Source organism: Gossypium hirsutum, chromosome D11, assembly GCF_007990345.1.
Source record: "Gossypium hirsutum isolate 1008001.06 chromosome D11, Gossypium_hirsutum_v2.1, whole genome shotgun sequence".
NCBI lineage: Eukaryota > Viridiplantae > Streptophyta > Magnoliopsida > Malvales > Malvaceae > Gossypium > Gossypium hirsutum.
In genome coordinates, this window is record NC_053447.1 from 7,599,570 (window position 1) to 7,617,885 (window position 18,316).

General features: G+C 35.1%; 3 protein-coding genes and 1 long non-coding RNA gene across 7 annotated transcripts; 1 reads left to right on the forward strand and 3 right to left on the reverse strand.

Annotated features, from left to right (window-relative positions):
- Positions 1–998: 998 nt before the first annotated feature.
- Positions 999–6,081, forward strand: LOC121223695 (UTP:RNA uridylyltransferase 1). Of its 4 annotated transcripts, XM_041105811.1 has the most exons (6): positions 999–2,232; positions 2,603–2,971; positions 3,638–3,861; positions 4,157–4,220; positions 4,866–5,062; positions 5,416–6,081. In XM_041105811.1, exons 1-6 carry the CDS (start codon positions 1,168–1,170, stop codon positions 5,624–5,626), a joined length of 2,130 nt encoding a protein of 709 aa, XP_040961745.1. In that variant the 5' UTR covers positions 999–1,167; the 3' UTR covers positions 5,627–6,081. The 4 variants fall into 4 exon arrangements, with proteins under 4 accessions (XP_040961745.1, XP_040961746.1, XP_040961748.1 ...); XM_041105814.1 differs by lacking the exon at positions 4,866–5,062 and having other exon boundaries at positions 1,000–2,232; positions 5,416–5,434; XM_041105813.1 differs by lacking the exon at positions 5,416–6,081 and having other exon boundaries at positions 1,000–2,232; positions 4,157–4,224; positions 4,866–5,052.
- Positions 6,082–6,809: 728 nt separating this feature from the next.
- On the reverse strand, positions 6,810–7,888 carry LOC121223696 (uncharacterized). The gene is made up of 2 exons (XR_005921021.1): positions 7,458–7,888; positions 6,810–7,296 (listed from the first exon to the last, which is right to left on the reverse strand). It is a non-coding gene; the product is annotated as an uncharacterized lncRNA (long non-coding RNA).
- A 1,658-nt stretch (positions 7,889–9,546) lies between these two features.
- LOC107911931 (polygalacturonate 4-alpha-galacturonosyltransferase) lies at positions 9,547–13,813 on the reverse strand. The gene is made up of 11 exons (XM_016839929.2): positions 13,423–13,813; positions 13,175–13,329; positions 12,682–12,716; positions 12,521–12,580; positions 12,278–12,412; positions 12,085–12,151; positions 11,965–12,005; positions 11,548–11,882; positions 11,076–11,433; positions 10,351–10,932; positions 9,547–10,089 (listed from the first exon to the last, which is right to left on the reverse strand). The coding sequence occupies exons 2-11, from the start codon at positions 13,314–13,316 to the stop codon at positions 9,814–9,816; spliced, it is 2,031 nt and encodes a 676-aa protein (XP_016695418.2). The 5' UTR covers positions 13,317–13,329; positions 13,423–13,813; the 3' UTR covers positions 9,547–9,813.
- Positions 13,814–14,677: 864 nt separating this feature from the next.
- On the reverse strand, positions 14,678–17,151 carry LOC107910889 (histone deacetylase complex subunit SAP18). The gene is made up of 6 exons (XM_016838813.2): positions 16,685–17,151; positions 16,423–16,455; positions 15,716–15,826; positions 15,498–15,593; positions 15,031–15,105; positions 14,678–14,944 (listed from the first exon to the last, which is right to left on the reverse strand). Exons 1-6 carry the CDS (start codon positions 16,796–16,798, stop codon positions 14,888–14,890), a joined length of 486 nt encoding a protein of 161 aa, XP_016694302.2. The 5' UTR covers positions 16,799–17,151; the 3' UTR covers positions 14,678–14,887.
- Between the last annotated feature and the right edge of the window lie 1,165 nt (positions 17,152–18,316).

Below are 18,316 nucleotides of genomic sequence, written 5' to 3' on the forward strand. Positions count from 1 at the left end.
TATCCAATCAACACAAATTTTTTGAAATAATATCTAGAATTATCTATAGTCTTTCAACCCATAAATAAGAGGAGGGGTGAGCGTTTGATCTAATTGAGTGAAAAAAATTTAAGTTAATAGAGTTGGCGAGTCTTATTTTATCATCCTAACTCTATTTGAATTTTTTTTCAAATCGAGTCGAGTGAAATGAGATTCGAGTCAAGTCGAACTGAATTGAGTGAATTGTTAGAGTTAAATTAAAAAATTAAACATGTCAAATTAAAATCTTGTCACAATATAACTAATTCCCTTGAATCATTAATTAACTTATATAGTCCCAAAATTATTATTTTAGAAAATTTTTAAAAATTTAACTTTCATTATATATATTTTTAGATTTTTTAAATATAAATTTTAAGATTTTTATAAATATTTAGAATTTTAAAATTTATTTTGAATTATTTTGTAATTTTTTATTGAAAGAGAGGTTAATTTGTTATTTTTAAAAATTGACAGGAGCTAAAAGGTATTTACACTAATCTGTTATTAAAATTATAAAATTCAACTCGACTCGAACTTAAAACTCGTATCACTTATTCGAGTTGACTCAAATAACTCAAACAACTCGATTCGATTAACTAGAAATTTAAATTTTTTTTCGATTTTTTCAAATCGAATCAAGTTTTGTTCACTCCTAAATAGGTAGATAATGTGATTTAATACACTTAAATCTATATCTTTCTATATTAATAATACTTATATTAATAAACTAAGACTCAATCCACTACTATTAGCACAATTTTAAGCATCATCAACATCATCCACTATATCTGCCTATCATCACATTTGTTGCCTAGAGTTGTAGGGTTTATCTTTTTTGGTACACTATCTAGATTTATTAAATTGTAACGTTTTTTTACTAATAAAAAAACCTGTATAACTATATTTAATTATTTATATGTTTTGGAAAAATTTAAGAATTATAAATGGTAACCAATGAGAAAGCAGGTGAGCTAGAGTCAGTCATGCTGACTCGAGCAAAGGAAAAATACGGCACCAAAATTAACACAATAGTTTTTTTAACCAGATGAGCTGAGAGTTTCCAAGTCTCCTTTTGGCAATTCATCATTCACTCCCTCTTTCCATTATTTCTATCTCAACTGTAAAACTTCAGAGGAACGGACTTCGATGACCGGCAGTGGAGGGGATGCGCCACCGCCACTGACTGCCAACGGTGGCGAATTCCTCCTTTCTTTACTCCAAAAGCCCCAATCGCATCATCCTCAACAATCTCCATTACCCCCTGGAGTGGCTCCCATGACCTTGCCTCAACCGCAAGCTCAATCGCTCGCCATTGATCCTGCCGTTCAAGCAGTGGGGCCCACACTCCCTTTCTCGCCATCTTGGTCACCGAATGGACGCGATCTCCCCAGTCCTTGGCCCCACAATCTCTCTCCGCCCTTCTATCCTAATTTGATAGGGTTTCGCCAAAACCCTTGGTTTTCTCCAGGAAACCAAATTGCCTTTAATCAAGAAGCTTTAGTGGATGACTTGAGAAGGATAGGGATTTCAAGGATAGACAGTAATAACAATCACGTAATCCCGAATCTGACCCAGCTAAAGCATCGAGAACAAAAACTCGTCTTTGGTTCTTTTCCTAGTGATATTCAAACCCTTCCAAAGCCTGATGGCGTGCTTCAAAATTCGAATTTGAATTTTTCAAATCAGCAATCTAACTCGCGGCTTAATGCCAATCCAAATTCGAGTCCATACTTTTTCCAACGTCGAAATTCTGATGAAAGAGGAAAGCAACAGCAGCATGATGGGAATTGCAGGTCTACCCCTTCTGCTGAAACTCCAAGACCGCCTCCAGGGTTTTCAGTACAGCCTCGAAGAGGAGGAGGAAGTCGGGATTTCGGAAAAAATACGAGACATGTTGCGCACAGTGTAAATAAATTAAAAGCTGAATTGGGTCATTTGAGTTATGACAATGAAACGAGACTTCGTGGACAGCTTGATCACCCTGTGCCGCCGGCAGGGAGTAATCCGCAGTCTGTTTCAGTGACTGAGATTGAAGGGCCTCTTTTGGAATTGCATATGGATGGTGGTGCAAATGGGTTTTCAAGGCGTGATAAGCCTAGAAGGGAAGATGGTGGCGAAGTGGATGAAATTGAGGAAAAGTTTGTTGAACCTTTGTTGGTTGAGGATGAATCTGATGATAAGAATGACAAGAAGCGGCATCATCGGGAGAAGGTAGACTTATTTTCTTACTTCTGTTACTTTTTATTGCCTTGAACCAATTGCTATAATCTGTGAAGCTTTGAGAGATCTGAGAGTTAAAAGATTGAGGTGGATGCCTGAATTATAATTGAAATTATATGGTCACAGGTAATTTTGGTAGTATATGCTTAATACATCTTAAATTTAGTTGGTAATATTGCCCAAATAATGTTTGGCTGAACACATCGTATCAGTGCCCTTGAAGTTTGAGTTTTATCATACACCAAGGACTGTCTAGGCAGTCAGAATTTCATACTGAAAATTTTGGACTGTTCATCATTATTACTTAGTGAAAGGCTAGACTATGTTTGAATTCAGGATTACTTGTGGTTTTTTTTATCAGGAATACAGAAAAGATAACAGGGGGCAAAGGCTACTTAGCCAGAGGGAGAGAATGTTAAAAAGGCGGACGGATTGTCACAGTGATATTCTCAGGTTAGATTCACCTTTACTTGCTATTTATGAGTCACTCATACCTCCTGTGGAAGAAAAAGCTAAGCAGAAACAGTTGTTAGCATTACTTGATAAACTAGTTTGCAAAGAATGGCCAGAAGCACGGTTATATCTCTATGGATCTTGTGAGAACTCTTTTGGGGTGTCAAAGAGTGACATTGATATTTGCCTTGCGTTTAATGAGGACATTCACGACAAGTCTGAAATCTTGCTAAAGTTGGCAGATATTTTGCAGTCAGATAATCTTCAGAATGTGCAGGTTGATATGTGTTACCTTCTCCAAAATTCATTGTAATAAACTACATATGTGGTGTAGCGATAATTTTTTCCTTCCAAATTGATATATAATGTTTGCTTAGATTTTCAGTTTTGTTTTATTTTAGATGGCAATTTTCTGAATTCACTTTGATTCAACTGGTTTGTTCTATTTATTCATAGCAGCTTCTTAGGAATTTGGTTTTTTACTTTTTACTTTTAAATAGGCCAATGTTAATGAGCCATGATTACAATTTGTGCATTCTGCAGGTTTGTAATCTTGATAGGTTGATTACAAGTGGCAATTAATGCATTCTTTTTGTTTTCCTTTGTGGATGATAATTTAAGATGCGAAAATCTTCTGCCGAAATTTGATTAGTACATTCCTCTTAAGTAGTCTCTATTTTACAACCCTTAAGATTCATCATCTGATTTATATTAGTTTGAGAAGTTGCGGGTTCTGAGCCCCCCCCCCCTTCTGTTTCCATTGGACTTTCTTACTTTTTGTTGTCACTTCCAACTGATATGCTTTCATAATCTGTATAGAGAATTTGCACTTGAAGTTCAGACTCATAATGTGTATGGAGAATATTGCAATTGAAGCTTAGACAGTTTATGGATGAACTTTACAGTAAAATTGAGTATAACTTGCTGTTGGCCTCATGTACAGGCACTGACTCGTGCCAGGGTCCCCATAGTAAAGCTTATGGATCCATTGACTGGAATTTCCTGTGACATATGCGTAAACAATGTTTTGGCTGTAGTAAATACAAGGCTTCTACGAGATTATGCAAAAATCGATGTAAGATTATGGCAGTTGGCTTTTATTGTGAAACACTGGGCCAAGTCCAGAGGAGTGAATGCAACTTACCAAGGAACTCTATCTAGCTACGCGTGAGTTGTTTGCAACTATAATGCTATTCCCATAGCTAGCAACATCATTCCTGAGCAGCATATTTCAATGGTGTTTGTGGTTAGTCTATTTGGTTTGCTTTGAAATGAATAAAAACATCGATAAAAGTATAAGCTGTGATGATGCCAATTTAGGTAGGATTCATGTATCTAGAGATAGGGTAGGACACATTTCAGGTATTGCTTAATTTAACTTGCAGCTATAAAGTCACCTGTTCTTGTTATTTATTTATTTACTGTTATCAATTATTATTTTTAACTAGTATTTTCTTTGCAGGTATGTTTTGATGTGCATTCATTTCTTACAGCAACGTAGACCTGCTATCCTTCCATGCTTGCAGGTGTGTATGCTTTTTGCTTCCTATATCAATTTTTGTTTTTAATTAGTATTTGGATTTTGCCCTACCTTTGCTACAACATTGTTGGTAGAAATTTTCTTCTCCTAAATAGTAAAGGTTACATGATAACCTATTTTCTTATATACCATTTTTGGTTTTATTCAGTTATTGTTTATTACTATTTTTTTACATGCCTTGTCTAGTTGGCTCTGAAATTTGGCTGTATATTTTAAGGATAAAGGATCAATAAACTGTGTGTTTACCAGTACCTTGTATTGCTTTGGCATGGTAGAAAGAATTGGATGATATAATGAAAGGGTGGCACACTTAAGAAAGAGAGTTATATAATGAATGGAAAAATCTGTCACTGAAAGAAAAGGACATTTTATTATGGGTTTTGATCTTTCACTGGTTAGGAGCTGCAGTCATTTTTTACCTGCCTGGTTTGTGTGTGATTGTTGGTTCTGTTCCCTATGAGCAATTGTATGGTCCGTATTTATATGAAGTTAGTTTCATGTCACACATATCATGGTCTTTATTCCTTTGCATGAATCATTTCTTTAGAAGATTTTTTTTTTTGCAAAATTACGATGACTAGATGTTTTTGGGTTAGTCATTCAGATTTTTCATTTGCTAATTCTCTTTCAGGGAATGGAGACAACCTTCTCTGTCACTGTGGATGATGTTGAGTGTGCTTACTTTGATAAAGTCGAAAACCTTTGCAATTTTGGATCTTCTAACCAGGAAACTATTGCTCAACTGGTGTGGGCATTCTTTAACTATTGGGCATATATTCATGATTATGCAAATTCAGTAATATCTGTACGCACAGGAAGCTTGATCAGGTGAGATGCAAACTATTATCTTTCAGGATTGCTAATAAAGTTTGAGGTGAAAATATAAAATGTTTTCATAGTTTCTGAACTTATAACTATAAGTTAAGATGCATGTATCTGGTTTTGTTTTAAATACCTTCTTTGGGTATTAGTTGCATCTTGTGGTGAATGAATTATTTTATTAACAGATCCCATTTACTGTAGTAAGTTCTGAGCAGGGAGAAAAATGAGTGCTCTCTTTTGCAATTTGCAAATGATCAATAGATGCTATATTTGGTTTTGCATAAACCGAGGACTAAATAGTTGTAGGTGGGGATAAAATAAACAAAAACGTTTTTAATTTGATTACTCCATTTGTGCAGTAAGGGAGAAAAAGACTGGACAAGAAGAATTGACAATGATCGTCATTTAATCTGCATAGAGGATCCGTTTGTGGTATCTCATGACCTTGGTCGAGTGGTGGACAAGTTCAGCATTAAAGTTCTAAGAGCAGAGTTTGAACGAGCGGCTGATGTAATGCATTATGATCCAAATCCTTGGATAACACTCTTTGAACCTTACGTCCTTGAGTAAAAAAACCTTGTCCAAGTGTCACGGCCAAAGTGCAAAGCCCGTGATCATGGCATAAGATGTGTCCCATGGAGGTCTATCGATTAGATGGAGAACATTTAGCCCACGAGAACTGGCCCGATTCAAGGAATTGTTGGAGAAGCCTGTCAGATTGAAGCCTGATTGGCTCGATAATGAAGACATGGTAACTTAGGCTAATTTTGGTAATTAATCTTAGAAGATATAGGGAATCATATCTTGTAAAAATTAGATTAGATTTGATATGGCATATCTTATAAATTCTTAAAATTAGGGGATATGGTTAATCTCGTCCGTCGATGTAAATGTTTCTTGACCGTCGGTTTTGGGGAGCTCAACTATAAATAGAGAGTCTCCCCCCATTTGTACTCATCCATTGTAAGTTGAATTTTTAGAAGTAATAGAATTCTTTGAGCATTTACTCAAACATTTTTTGTGCATTCTTTCTTTGGCTTTCTGTTGTTCTCTTGTAGCTTCTTTTGGCATAATCGCTTCCGTTATATAAATTGGTGCCTTGGAGGAGTTCTAAAAGAATCCTCACTTTTGGATGTAAAGGTTGACTTAGATGAGTTTGGACGAACGAATCGCCTAAAGCCGCACGAATTGCAAGACGAAAGGTCTAGCCCCGTGACACAAGTGTGTTAGAAAATCAATGGTTAAAGCTATTTGGTTGGTTTTTGTAGTCGGTGTGCTTTGCGTCCCCATAATTTTTAATTTTGTCCTTTTGAGTTCATATCCATTTTAAAGAAGTTTAAGCTTATTATATGTAATCAAGAAAAGAAATTTCCAAACATTTTATGGATGGATGTTAAACAAGTTGTAATTAATTGATTGATAATGTATACAAAATTTCTATATGATCCAAAGATATTCATATCAAAATTGTATTTGTGTCTTCAAGTGAAACAAACAAAACAGTTTGATTTGATTTGACAAGCGTAAATAAAACGACTGCTCTGCTTGAAAATAATGCCCTTAAGAAAAGGCTACCATAGTTTATACTACCTGCTAATTAAAAATAATGTCACACAGATTCAATTCGCCTACCATTAACTTCAATTATATGACTGTATGTATGTTTCGTAACTATTCTATCAGCATCTAACCCTTATTTTGAACTCTCTGTTGGTCTCTTTTCTTCTCCCCGAAGCCAAAACAAAAACAATCAAATCACAACTGAAATGGTACATTACATTGTATATTAGCCAATGCCTCCACCTGGTGAAAGGTCTAATTTCTTACCTACTTCTGTAACAAAAAACCAACATCAACCTTCAGCTTTAGATGCATCAATCCTTGGATCTGAATCTGATATGCCATCTCAGTTCATATGGCCACACCACGAGAGACCATGCCTGGAAGCCCCACAGCTTGTAGTTCCAACCATTGACTAGGGATTTGTCCTCTCTGGTGCCGATCACCACCATTGTGGATAAGGCATGCAAGAAGCATGGAGTTTTTATGGTTGTAAACCATGGGGTGGATCCGGGGCTTGTGGATAGAGCTCATCGGTGCATGGACTTCTTCAGTATGCAACTCTGTGAGAAGCAAAAGGCAAAGAGAAAAATAGGAGAAAACTCTGGATATTCGAGTGGCTTCGTTGGCAGGTTTTCCTCCAAGCTGCCATGGAAAGAAACTGTCTTTTCGATATTGCCCTGACAGTCCAAATATCGTAGAACAATATTTTGTCAGTGTAATGGGTCAAGATTTTAGACATTTTGGGTATGTAAAAGCTCACCATTCTATATATTATCTTAAATAAACCATACAAATGTAATATAGAATGTCTATGTGTTTCAATGATAGGAAGGTTTACCAGGAATATTGTGAAGCCATGAACAAGCTTTCCATGGAGGTTATGGAGCTGCTGGGATTAAGTCTGGTACTCGGCCGAGCTTACTTGAGAGATTTCTTCCAAGGAAATGACTCAATCTTGAGACTGAATCATTATCCGCCATGCCCAAAACCTGATTTGGCTCTAGGAACCGGTCCTCACGCCGACCCTACTGCCTTGACCATTCTTGATCAGGATCAGGTGGGAGGCCTTCAGGTTTTCGCAGATCATCAATGGAATTCTCTAACTCCCATCCCAGGAGCTTTCGTGGTCAACATTGGCGACAGTTAGAAATCAATTTTATTATTACATCGACTTAAAATTTTTGCAGAATTCAAACATTTACCATTTAAAACGGCTAAGGGCTGCCATGACCATAAAACAAGGAAAATTGTACTGTGGGCTCCAAGCTCACACTAAAATTTTTTAGATTAACCAACATTTTAAATATTTTTGTGAAAATTTTTATATTAGTTAAAAATTTTGTTAAATTTGAAAATTTTTAATAAATCTGAAAATATTTTATTCACTCACAATAGATTTTTCACACAATAATCATATATATTGAAATCTCAATTAAAATATATATTAAAATTTTAAAAAGAATGTTCTTGGATGATCGCCACTTCTAAGTTGCTAAATGAGAAATTTGTATCACAGCATATTCATAAGTGAAGATAATTAAGTTTTATGGTCCATGATATGTAAATTATTATATATATGATATTTTAATGATTAAACTAAACAATTTTAGTAAAAGAATGTATATTTGCATATGAATTGGTTTGATGTAAATCAAGATGAGAATTAAATTATACAATATATTGAATAATACAACTGGGGTAATTCATACGGTATAGGGTGTAAAAAGCTGCTAAAATGAGGACAATTCACACTATAGATGGAGCGGAGAATCTCTAAACTAATAGTTTGAGAAGGTTGGCATTGTACTTGAACAGAGTTTTGACACTATGTCCTCGTTTACCTCGTTCTTCTTGGAGGAAGGGATAATTTATAAATGAAAGAGGATAAAAGTGGTCTGTATAGGGTTCAATCATAGGTCCAACTCAAGATATGGGTTGAATGTGGTATCCTTGAAAGGCTGGCAAGCTTAAAATCAGCTTAAGATATGGGTTGGATGTAGTATTCTTAAAAGTTAAAATCAATAAATATGATTAGATTTGATATGAGGTATTAGTAAAATTTATTCTAAAATAAGTTTAATGGCTACTGACACAATTTATTACATATAAATGATGATTTTGAATTCTGTTATTTAAATGTTTAAAGCAACGAGGATATTAAAAAATGCTTCAATAGGCATAATTAGGTCTTTCTTTTTGTGAATATTTATTATGAATAAGATAAGTATCTTTCATAAAAATGTTAAAAAATGAGAAACCCGAATTTATAGAAATATAAATGAATTATGAGTGGTGCATTTTCAAATAAGATATTTAGAGTTTTGGTTCAATGTTCGGATACTAATAATTTCATTAGAATTAATATTGGTTGATACTATCTTATATTTGTTTATTCTTTATGTTAAAAGACGATGATGAAAGTTATACCAACATTCTAAATTAATGTATATATTTTCAACTTAATTTTGACGTGAGACAAAAATTGTGATATTTCAGGCTCTATGTTACAAAAGTTGCTTGCATAGACCAGTGGTAAATAATGAAAGAGCAAGAAGATCTATTGCTTACTTTGTGTGTACCAAGATGAACAAAACGGTAACACCGGCTACTGCTTTAGTGAATGTCGAAAACCCTAGGATATATCCGGACTTTAAATGGGCAACATTTCTTGAATTTACTCAGAAACATTACAAAGTTAACATGAAAACTCTTGAAGCATTCTCCAATTGGCTTCAAAAATAAGAAAAATATCTTCAACATTAATTCCACGGATGAAGATTGCTAATGTTTATATGGCGATGGATCTGAGTTTAGAGATAGACTATGTAGAGAAGTAAATTGAGTTTAGATCCATCACCATATACACATTAAAAGGCATGGTACAGTACAGGTTCAAGCAGTCATCCAAAAAGAAACAATGCAAGAAATTGGAGTCTTTATAAAGATATAAATTTAAATCTAGAAAGGGGAGCCATTGTTCAAAAAATACATTCATATAAGATTCCACCTATTCTGTTGTCTAAATGTAAAAAATCATAGGGTGTCTTCAAAGGTCAACATTGCATACAATTCGTTAACTCGTTCCAACGGGTGAGCACTAAAGGAATGAATTTAATGAAATAACTAGAAGAATAAACAATGTGGGGATAGAGAGAAGAAAAGCAAAAAACCAAAATGCCACACTTAATTCACCTTCATTCACTAAGGTTGCAACTGCGAAGGTAGTGATGATCATACTTGACATACTTGGTCCAGTATGGTCTATATTTTGTCATAGCCAAGTCCAGCCATGGTTTCATGTTGCCATTGTAGTGGATAACTGCTGCATGTTCGATTTCTTTCTTGTGTACACTTGGATTGTAGCCCAGACCAAGTACATGCCATGACTTCTCAAGTGGATGTGTTAGACCATAGAATGTGATCAACCCCGGAGGAAGTGTCCCAAGCTTCCACAATGCCCTATCTTCATTCTGATAAACATTGAAAAAAAGGGAACATGCATCAATCAGCACAATTCAGCATCCAAGCAATAATGATAATTAACTATAATACAATCACTTGGCATATATAACTTAGCTACATGTCCACTAGAATTTGTATATGATGATTGATAAACTGAGAATTTGACCCATCAATCAGAAAACAATTTCTGTATGAATGCATGAAGGTGTGTCTGTGTGATGCAGAAAATAATAATATGATATCAGATAGATAGCCATTCATAGACTCACCATATTTTGCCACTTGTGGTATATGCCAGTGATATCCTTCTTTTTCCACACCTTGAGATCAAACATATTCATTCCATACGCCCATCCACAAGCATTAGGATCAAAGTTTCGTGAAATATGGTGATTTGAGAAGTTAAGATACTTGTCAAAACGATGAAAGCTTTGACCACAAGTTTCTACAGCACCATTCACTTTTCCATGCAGATCCACAGACCATAATCCAGTCAAGTCTTTCTGGACAACAATGTCATCATCAAGAAACAGTATCTTATCTAACTTGGGGTAGACCTGTGGAAGATAGAACCGCAAGTGATTAAGCATTGAGAGATACTTCGGGTTTCGATACTTCAAGTTTGAAGATCCAGATACAGTTGGATGATCCGCCTTGAAATAATACTCCTTCATTGAAGCAGTCTCAAGTTGACGTAGGACAGGGGAATAGGATGAATTAAGCCACTTGAATTCATCAACATTTTCAACATGAATGGTGGCTTTTCCAGGGGGATTCAACAGAAACCACATGTTCATTGCTCCAAAATTAAGTTTATTGGTAACGAGATGAAAAACATGTTTTGAAGGATCCTGCATATACCACCAAGAAAAGAACAGTCCAGAAATCACCTGAGGCTCAATTCTTAATAAAGTCTATAGATCACTTTCTACTCTAGAATGAAAAAAAGAAAAGCAACTTAGACAGTTACATAAGATAAGGCAGCTTATATCACCTTGGCATTCATGATGGTTGAGTTGACAACAACTGATGCAGCCAAGACATTATCAGAGAAGAGGGCATAATGGTAGAGATTTGGATTTTCCAAATTCTCACTTCTAGGGAACTTTCTCTTCTCTTGGGGAAGGAGGTAGTATTGTATGGTCAAACGCAATGACAAGCAATGGATTGAATAGGGAATTGTTTTAGCAGCTAATTGACTCAGGAACATGCTCTGTTTTTTCAATCTCCTAACTTGTTCTTCCGATGTCTGAAGCATTGCTCTCAGCTTTCCAGTAACCAACTTGCAATCAAACAATTGTTCTCTTGCTTTGGATAGAACTTTACCCATTTCTTTAATTTTCTCAGATGCACTAAACAAAGTTGCATGAGAACACAAAATAAGGAACTGCCAGAATCAATAAGAGCAAAAACAGAGGTAACATAGACCACATAGCCAATGAGATTCAGGATTGAGTATCCTTTACCTGTGAGGTAGACCGGAATCAGCCGTTGACTCTCCTAAGGCCTGCTGAATCTCTTTCAGCCTAATTTGCAATTCTTGTTGCAATTCAAGCTTATTTTTCGACTTAGCTATACTGACATAAACCTTTGACATTATAATTTGATCCCTCATCAAGCGCACTGTGGAATCAGAGTTAACATTCTCATTTTCTCTCCTCCATAGATTGTATTTGCCCAAAACAGCAGAGTCTACAGCTTTGGATCGTTCAATGGCAGCACTTTCAAGTTTCACGGTAACTTTCTCATCTTGTTTCACCAATTCAGTGGCCCGCTTCTCACGTCTATCATCTCTAAGTTGCTGCAAGGTAAATAAAATGCCCATTTATTATAAAATTCTATATGACACTAAAGCAAGCGGTGCATCAAAAGAAGGTAATTACCCTTCGAAGTATTTTAGCAGGTGTATCATGTGAATGATCATCTGCATGGAACAGGCAGGTTAGCATGAGTGAATTTTTACAAAAAGCATTATGCATACATCTAACGGAGAAATAAATTACCATCTAGAAACTTTCCCTCTTTATCCTGGGATGTTTCTTGTTTCAAGTCTGTAGCCTTTTGGTTTGACTTTGAACATGTGAGGATCCAGCAAATATCAGTCAATCAGAAACTAAAATCGGAAAAATAGTTCCAGCAAAAGGATTGAGAAAAATGGGAAAGTGCCAATACAAGCGACAGGTTTATTATTCAAACCTTTGAAATAGCATTATGCTGAACCGAAGTCTCTACCCCAACAACTTTCCATGACGCAGACAAATTGCCTTTTCTAAAAGAATCAAGATTTAGTGGCCCCAAATCAGCCGTGCTTGTAGTTACAACATCAACAACCTAAAATTGATCAAGTGTGGCATCATATAATTGACAGTTAAAATCCAACACTTGTCAGAGCAAGAAACATGATTAGCTTGTACGGAATATTCTACAAGATGCATTTACCTCCTTAGTGAAAAGGTTTTTGATAGATTGCAGAGCCAACCTTTCTCTCCAATCAACATTCTGCAAAAAGCAACCATTTGAAAATCATAGAGAACGAAGAAGCCATCAAGTCTGTAACCTAAGACAACCAATGTAAACGGAAAAGCTTTAGAATAGGCAACCTGTTTGCTAAAATCACTTTGAATACTATTTTGATCTGCACAAGAAACAGAAATCGGTACAAAGGTCAAGTACAATCAAGTAGAAAAGACCAAAATGTTTGAAACATTGAAAAATAAAGAAATCAAAATGGATAAGAACGCAATTGACTTGATATCTCAATTTAGGAATCACAAAGCAATTCGACAAACTTTAGTTAGGTGAAGTGGAGAAACAAGTTAAAATTGAAACTTCCAAGGAACACCACAATTACCGACAAATGTAGTGTAACTGAAGTCAAGTAATTTGAACTTTTAGAATTTTCTAATCGGATCAGATGTCAAGAATTTTTGTATGGATCACTAACCAAAGCTCATAATCAATGAAAATGTAAGGTACTTTCCAAATTTTATAAGAGAGAAAAGACAAACACATATATATAAATCAAATATCAAAATCAAAGACGACGAGAGATCTGCTAATTGCAACTTAGAAATGTGAGTAAAAATAACAAACCAGAAATATAAAGCCCTCGACCGACAAAGAAAACAAGTGGCGCGAGAACTGAGAAGAAAACAAGAATGGCAATAGGCAATCGAGATCCAGAACTCCTGTTGCTTAGTACACGCACACTTGATAGTCCCCGCTTCAACGCCATTGGCTATCAAAGCCTAAGGAACAACAAGAAAAACACTCAGAAAAAGGGAAAAAGAAAAAAAGATACAGTGGAAATCCCAGAATAAAAAAAGTGAACGGATAATTACGAGTTAAAAAGTGAGGAGATCTCGTGAAACAGAGAGCAGCAGATCCGAAGCAAAAGCTAGTAGTAATGGAAATCCATTGAAAGCTAAGTGTTACTCAAATACTATCATTAGTTAAAAGAAAAAAAAGGATTAGTGTTACTTGGCGTGTAGAGAAAGGGAAGTGTGAACTGGTAGTGGAGTAGAGGCTTTAACAAAATTATATATCTCAACAGTGAGGAATTAAAATTTGGATAAGAATGTGTTAATCTGGTTGCCCTAAGCAAGCAACAGTCGATCTTCAATCACCGCCCTGGTTTTCGATTTTCATTTTTCTTTTTACCCTTTTTCACTTCACATATCATCTCTTTCCCTTCCCAAAGATAAGAGATGATATTTCATATTTGGGGATAATTGCTGTAATTTTAATAAATTATCTTCCGTTTAATAACTTTTTTCTAGCCAACACGTACGGTGTCGTTTTCGTAAGGAGTCTGGCCGGGGACGCCTGATTTTAATATAGCCAATATATGTACGACACTTGGCTGGCCTAAACTTATAACTACCCCAACTACGTAATTTGTATTTTCCCTTTTAAACATTTGATTGCAAACCAATTGAATTAGTGAATTGTGAGCGTAATGAGTAAGTAATTTGAGTTTGACTCCATCGCCCCTCCACTTTCACTTTCATCTTTTTATTTTTTAGTTTTGTTTGAATTGTTTTATTTTCAACGTGAGTGAATTTATTAATAATTATATTTTAGGCTTTTAAATTATATTTATTTTTTCATTTTAATAAAAACATATATCTCATTTTAGTACCTTCTAAATCATCATTTTCATCTCAGTTGACCTAAAAGTTGTCAATAAAAATATTCGATATGGCAAATTCTTATTGGGATAAATTGAGATGAAAATGATAATTCATACACCGAAATGGGATAAAAAAATTTGGGTATTGAAATGAAAAAAAATGTGTGTATCTCAAGTGTCAAATTGTGACTTAAACCTTTAATTTAGTACATAATTCTACAGCTTCATGAATCCGATTGTAATTTTAAAATATATTTTAACATAATGAATATAAAATAAATAAGATTTTATTAATGCTTTTTGATATAATATCACCCGGTTTAAACTCATGTCAATTAGGTATTTGATAAAAACATTAATTACTATCAATGAAATTGGGTTAAGTTGACAAACTGAAGCCAAATTTTAAACAAATCTCGGAAGGCCACCGTTAAGTTGCACTGAAGTTTCCATACGGTTAAAAATGCTACCCAAAAATCTCAAGCTACATTACTAGATCCATCTTACAAAGGATTAACAAGTCAAGGACCATTGAAGGTTCCCTACAAGGATCACTACCTTCCAAACATTCTACAAAGTTCAATCACACAATACTTGCATCTTCTTGATGATTTCCTTACATAGTAGGATAAACTCATGGGAAATGCATTGCAGCACCTCCCGATCCAAGTCACTTATCGGACAGAAGAAAGCTCCGATGACATAATAGCCACATCCAAGTAATCTCCAATCTGCATATGTCAACAAAAAGATCAATGCAAAGCTTGAGCAGATGTAAGAGACTAAACAATGCTGTTTCACGGGAGATCCAGCCTACCTCAAAGCTAAGTTCACCCAAGGTTTTGCTGTCATCTAATCGCCTCACATTACTGTAAGAAAAGGTCTTTCCCACCTGACGAAGGAATAACTTACATCATTAATCGTGCAAACTTTCTCATAGGAACAATTCATGTATCAGCTACATAATACATGCATTAATATACAGCATAAAGGTGTCTTATCTATGTGGAAATTCCAGTCCTTATCATCATAAGTTCATAAACTTTACTACATAATGCATACATATCATCACTAATGTGTTACCAACGTGACAGAGTTTAGCCTCACAAGGTTTCCCCCCAACCCTCGCGGGGCACTATCAGCCTCACAAGGTTATTAAAGCCATAGTAAAAGTTAATCTCAATAAGTCATCATAGGAACAACAACATACTGAACTCAGTTTTCGAAGTTATATGGATACACAAGGATGCAAAATTATGCAGGCAAGAGAAAAAAAAATCTAACCTCTCTCACCACAAAACGTCCATTCTTGTCAGGATATACAAATGCAAAGGACAGCCTTGCATCTCTTCTCCTTGCTGCTGGAGCTACCTCTTTCACCTGTAAAAGAAGTAGAATCAATAGAGTCAAAAAGCTTAGGAAAAAAGAAGAGAATGTTGCGTACCAGTAAAGTTCAAAACAGTACTGACAATTGAACAAACTACATTAAACTATTAACATACCAGATCAGTCAACTCACGAAGCGTAGCATCCTTCCATGTATAAATCTGAACCTCATCCTTGGGTTCCTTGCCTCTCACTGCAAAATCTTCTTTAGAATGATGACCACCAATCTGCGGATTTAACAACAAATTGTAAAAAGCTTGAAGAACTTCTCCATGTATAAGAAACAGGAAAAAGACTAATATTCCACTTCTACGAATTATTGTCTTTTCTTGAAAGTATTCCTAACAACAATTAACAGATGCTAACTGTTGGACACTGCAAACTTTCACCATAACAGTACCACTTAAAAGAGTATGGACAAATTGACTGCGAACTAACGTTTTGCTCACAGGGACTTATTCATCTTACCCAAAAGACCAAGGTTCTCTAATGTGCGTATGAACTTTAAAGTGTTTAGCTATTGGAAAATATAAAGGGAATAAATTTATGCTTAAATCTATTGATACTACAAGTCTTTCCAATCACCTTCTCCAAGTGTCCTGGACATCAGTTGACTTTGTAAATGTGATTTTGAAGTTCCTAAGTAAAAATTTTAAATATCTCCTAAACCATGGAAAAGGAACTTCACCAACAATGTAGGTTTCTATGGCTCAAGGCACAACTAAAGTGATGGGAGAGTTCAAAATCATCTACGCGGATCAAAAAAAGCATCTCATATTAAACTAGGAAAAATGAGGTCAGAGCTCTGAGAAATGAACATTACCTTAGTGAAAACGCGAAGCAATAGAGGACAAGTCTGCATTACAGAAGAAAAAGAAAAAGAAAATCATAACCCAAAGGATAGAGCTTTGAAACCCTAAAAAGATCTAAGCATTAAAAGACAACTAAGTTCCTCTAATAGAAACCCTATGCAACATTACAGATTAGCGATTCTAATTCAAGAATACGTAGATTAAAAGCCTTGAAACCCTAGAATTTCAAATATATAGGGGGTACAGAAACAGAAAAAACAGGGAAGGGGGTACCTTTTCGCGATCAACAGGTTCAAAGCGAGGGCGAGGAGGAGGAGGCGGACCTCTCGCCGATGGTGGGAACGGTCTCCCGCTCTGGCGTTTTTGTGGTTCAGCTGCTCCCGCCATGTTTTCCCCCACAGAAGTTTGTAATCGCAGTTTGGGCTTGCTGGTTCTTGCTTCAATTACGGAAAAGCTTAGCACAGCCGCGCTCAAAGATCATCTCGCCATCTTTCAGCTGATGATATATACTGCTATCTGTATCTGTAAAGTAAGTAATATTTGGGCCCTATTGGAATAAACTTTGAAGTCTTAAACCCTTAACTCACGTTACGGTTGCCAGGATTTCGGTCCAACCCTGCATTGCCTTACTAGCCCATTGCCGAGTTACAACTGCCCAACAAAGAAGATACCTTCCCACCCATCTAGCTAGGATTAGGGGTGAACAAAATCCTATTCAATTCGGAAATTTTTTCTAAAAAATTTAAATTTTGAATTGAGTAGTATAAATTATTCAAATTAATCAAGTTATTTGGATCAACTTAAATAAAAAATTAAAATTTTCAATTTTAACTCGAATATGAATTACACAATTTGAGTTATCCGAAAATCTAAATAAAAAAAACAAAACTACGCCGTTTTGATAAATGTTAATCTTTTCTAAAGTTAAAAGACAAAACCATTATATTGTTTATATAGTTAAATAATCTTGTACTTCATCTACTAGTTAAATAATCAGTCCATTTAAACGCAACATTAAATATAAACAATAGGATTCATTAACTCGACTCAAAATTTGTTTATTCGATTCTACTCGAATAAATCGAATGGTCACCCATAACTAGGATTACACCTAAATAAGTCAGCTTTTTGGTTATTTGGTTAGCAGTACAATGGCTTTTTGTTCATAACCCTCCCAATATATTTTAATTACTAGAACTCATATTCTGATTACCATATCCCTACCCAATACTCATATCAAACCAACCCAATTAATCTAAGCCCTAACAATACCCAACCCAAATTTTAAAACTGAAAAAAAAAGCCTCTAAGAACTAAAAAGGCAAATTTTATAAATATTAACATCGAATCAATCCGATGCACATCCTAATATTTTATCTCCAGGTTTCAAGCTTTCTTTCCGTATTATTTATAGATTACAAAACTCTTTCACAAATTATTACCATGCTTGTCACACAATCACATATTTATTGGAGTTTAAATTCAATCTTAGGCATTTTGATCTTATTTTCTCAAATTTTAAAAATAATTATTTGATAAAATAAAGAAAATCCAAAGTGAAAGATAAGTGTTAAACTTTGATTTATGCAAATGCAATTCAGTGGTGTAGAGAGAAAAGGCTTGAGAGAGGCACCCACACCCTGTACTGGATGTAGGCTAGGACAGTGATGTGCAGCAAATTGCAGTCTGTGCTACGGTTTTGTTTACCACCCATCTATCTTGGGGAACTTATTTGTTAAGCGGTTAAAACTTTAGACATAGAGGTGTATAACACCACTTCACAAACAAGTCAAGCTCGAAAACAAGTAAGTTTACTAGGGGACAAATTTGACATGCCATGCATCAATAATTCCATCTCGTCCTTGAGAAAGCTCTAATTTAAATCCCATTTGAATTGATTTGACG

What these genes read in the sequence shown, in the direction of transcription:
- LOC121223695 (XM_041105811.1), top strand. Translation starts at nt 1,168, where the DNA reads ATGACCGGCAGTGGAGGGGATGCGCCACCGCCACTGACTGCCAACGGT. An exon ending in CTATCCTTCCATGCTTGCAG is followed by an intron (nt 4,221 to 4,865) that starts GTGTGTATGCTT and finishes ATTCTCTTTCAG; the next exon opens with GGAATGGAGACAACCTTCTC. An exon ending in CGCACAGGAAGCTTGATCAG is followed by an intron (nt 5,063 to 5,415) that starts GTGAGATGCAAA and finishes CCATTTGTGCAG; the next exon opens with TAAGGGAGAAAAAGACTGGA.
- LOC107911931 (XM_016839929.2), bottom strand. Translation starts at nt 13,316, where the DNA reads ATGGCGTTGAAGCGGGGACTATCAAGTGTGCGTGTACTAAGCAACAGG. An exon ending in CTGCTAAAATACTTCGAAGG is followed by an intron (nt 11,883 to 11,964) that starts GTAATTACCTTC and finishes TTTACCTTGCAG; the next exon opens with CAACTTAGAGATGATAGACG. An exon ending in GATTCCGGTCTACCTCACAG is followed by an intron (nt 11,434 to 11,547) that starts GTAAAGGATACT and finishes AACTTTGTTTAG; the next exon opens with TGCATCTGAGAAAATTAAAG.
- LOC107910889 (XM_016838813.2), bottom strand. Translation starts at nt 16,798, where the DNA reads ATGGCGGGAGCAGCTGAACCACAAAAACGCCAGAGCGGGAGACCGTTC. An exon ending in TTCGTGAGTTGACTGATCTG is followed by an intron (nt 15,594 to 15,715) that starts GTATGTTAATAG and finishes CTTCTTTTACAG; the next exon opens with GTGAAAGAGGTAGCTCCAGC. An exon ending in GACGTTTTGTGGTGAGAGAG is followed by an intron (nt 15,106 to 15,497) that starts GTTAGATTTTTT and finishes TTCCTTCGTCAG; the next exon opens with GTGGGAAAGACCTTTTCTTA.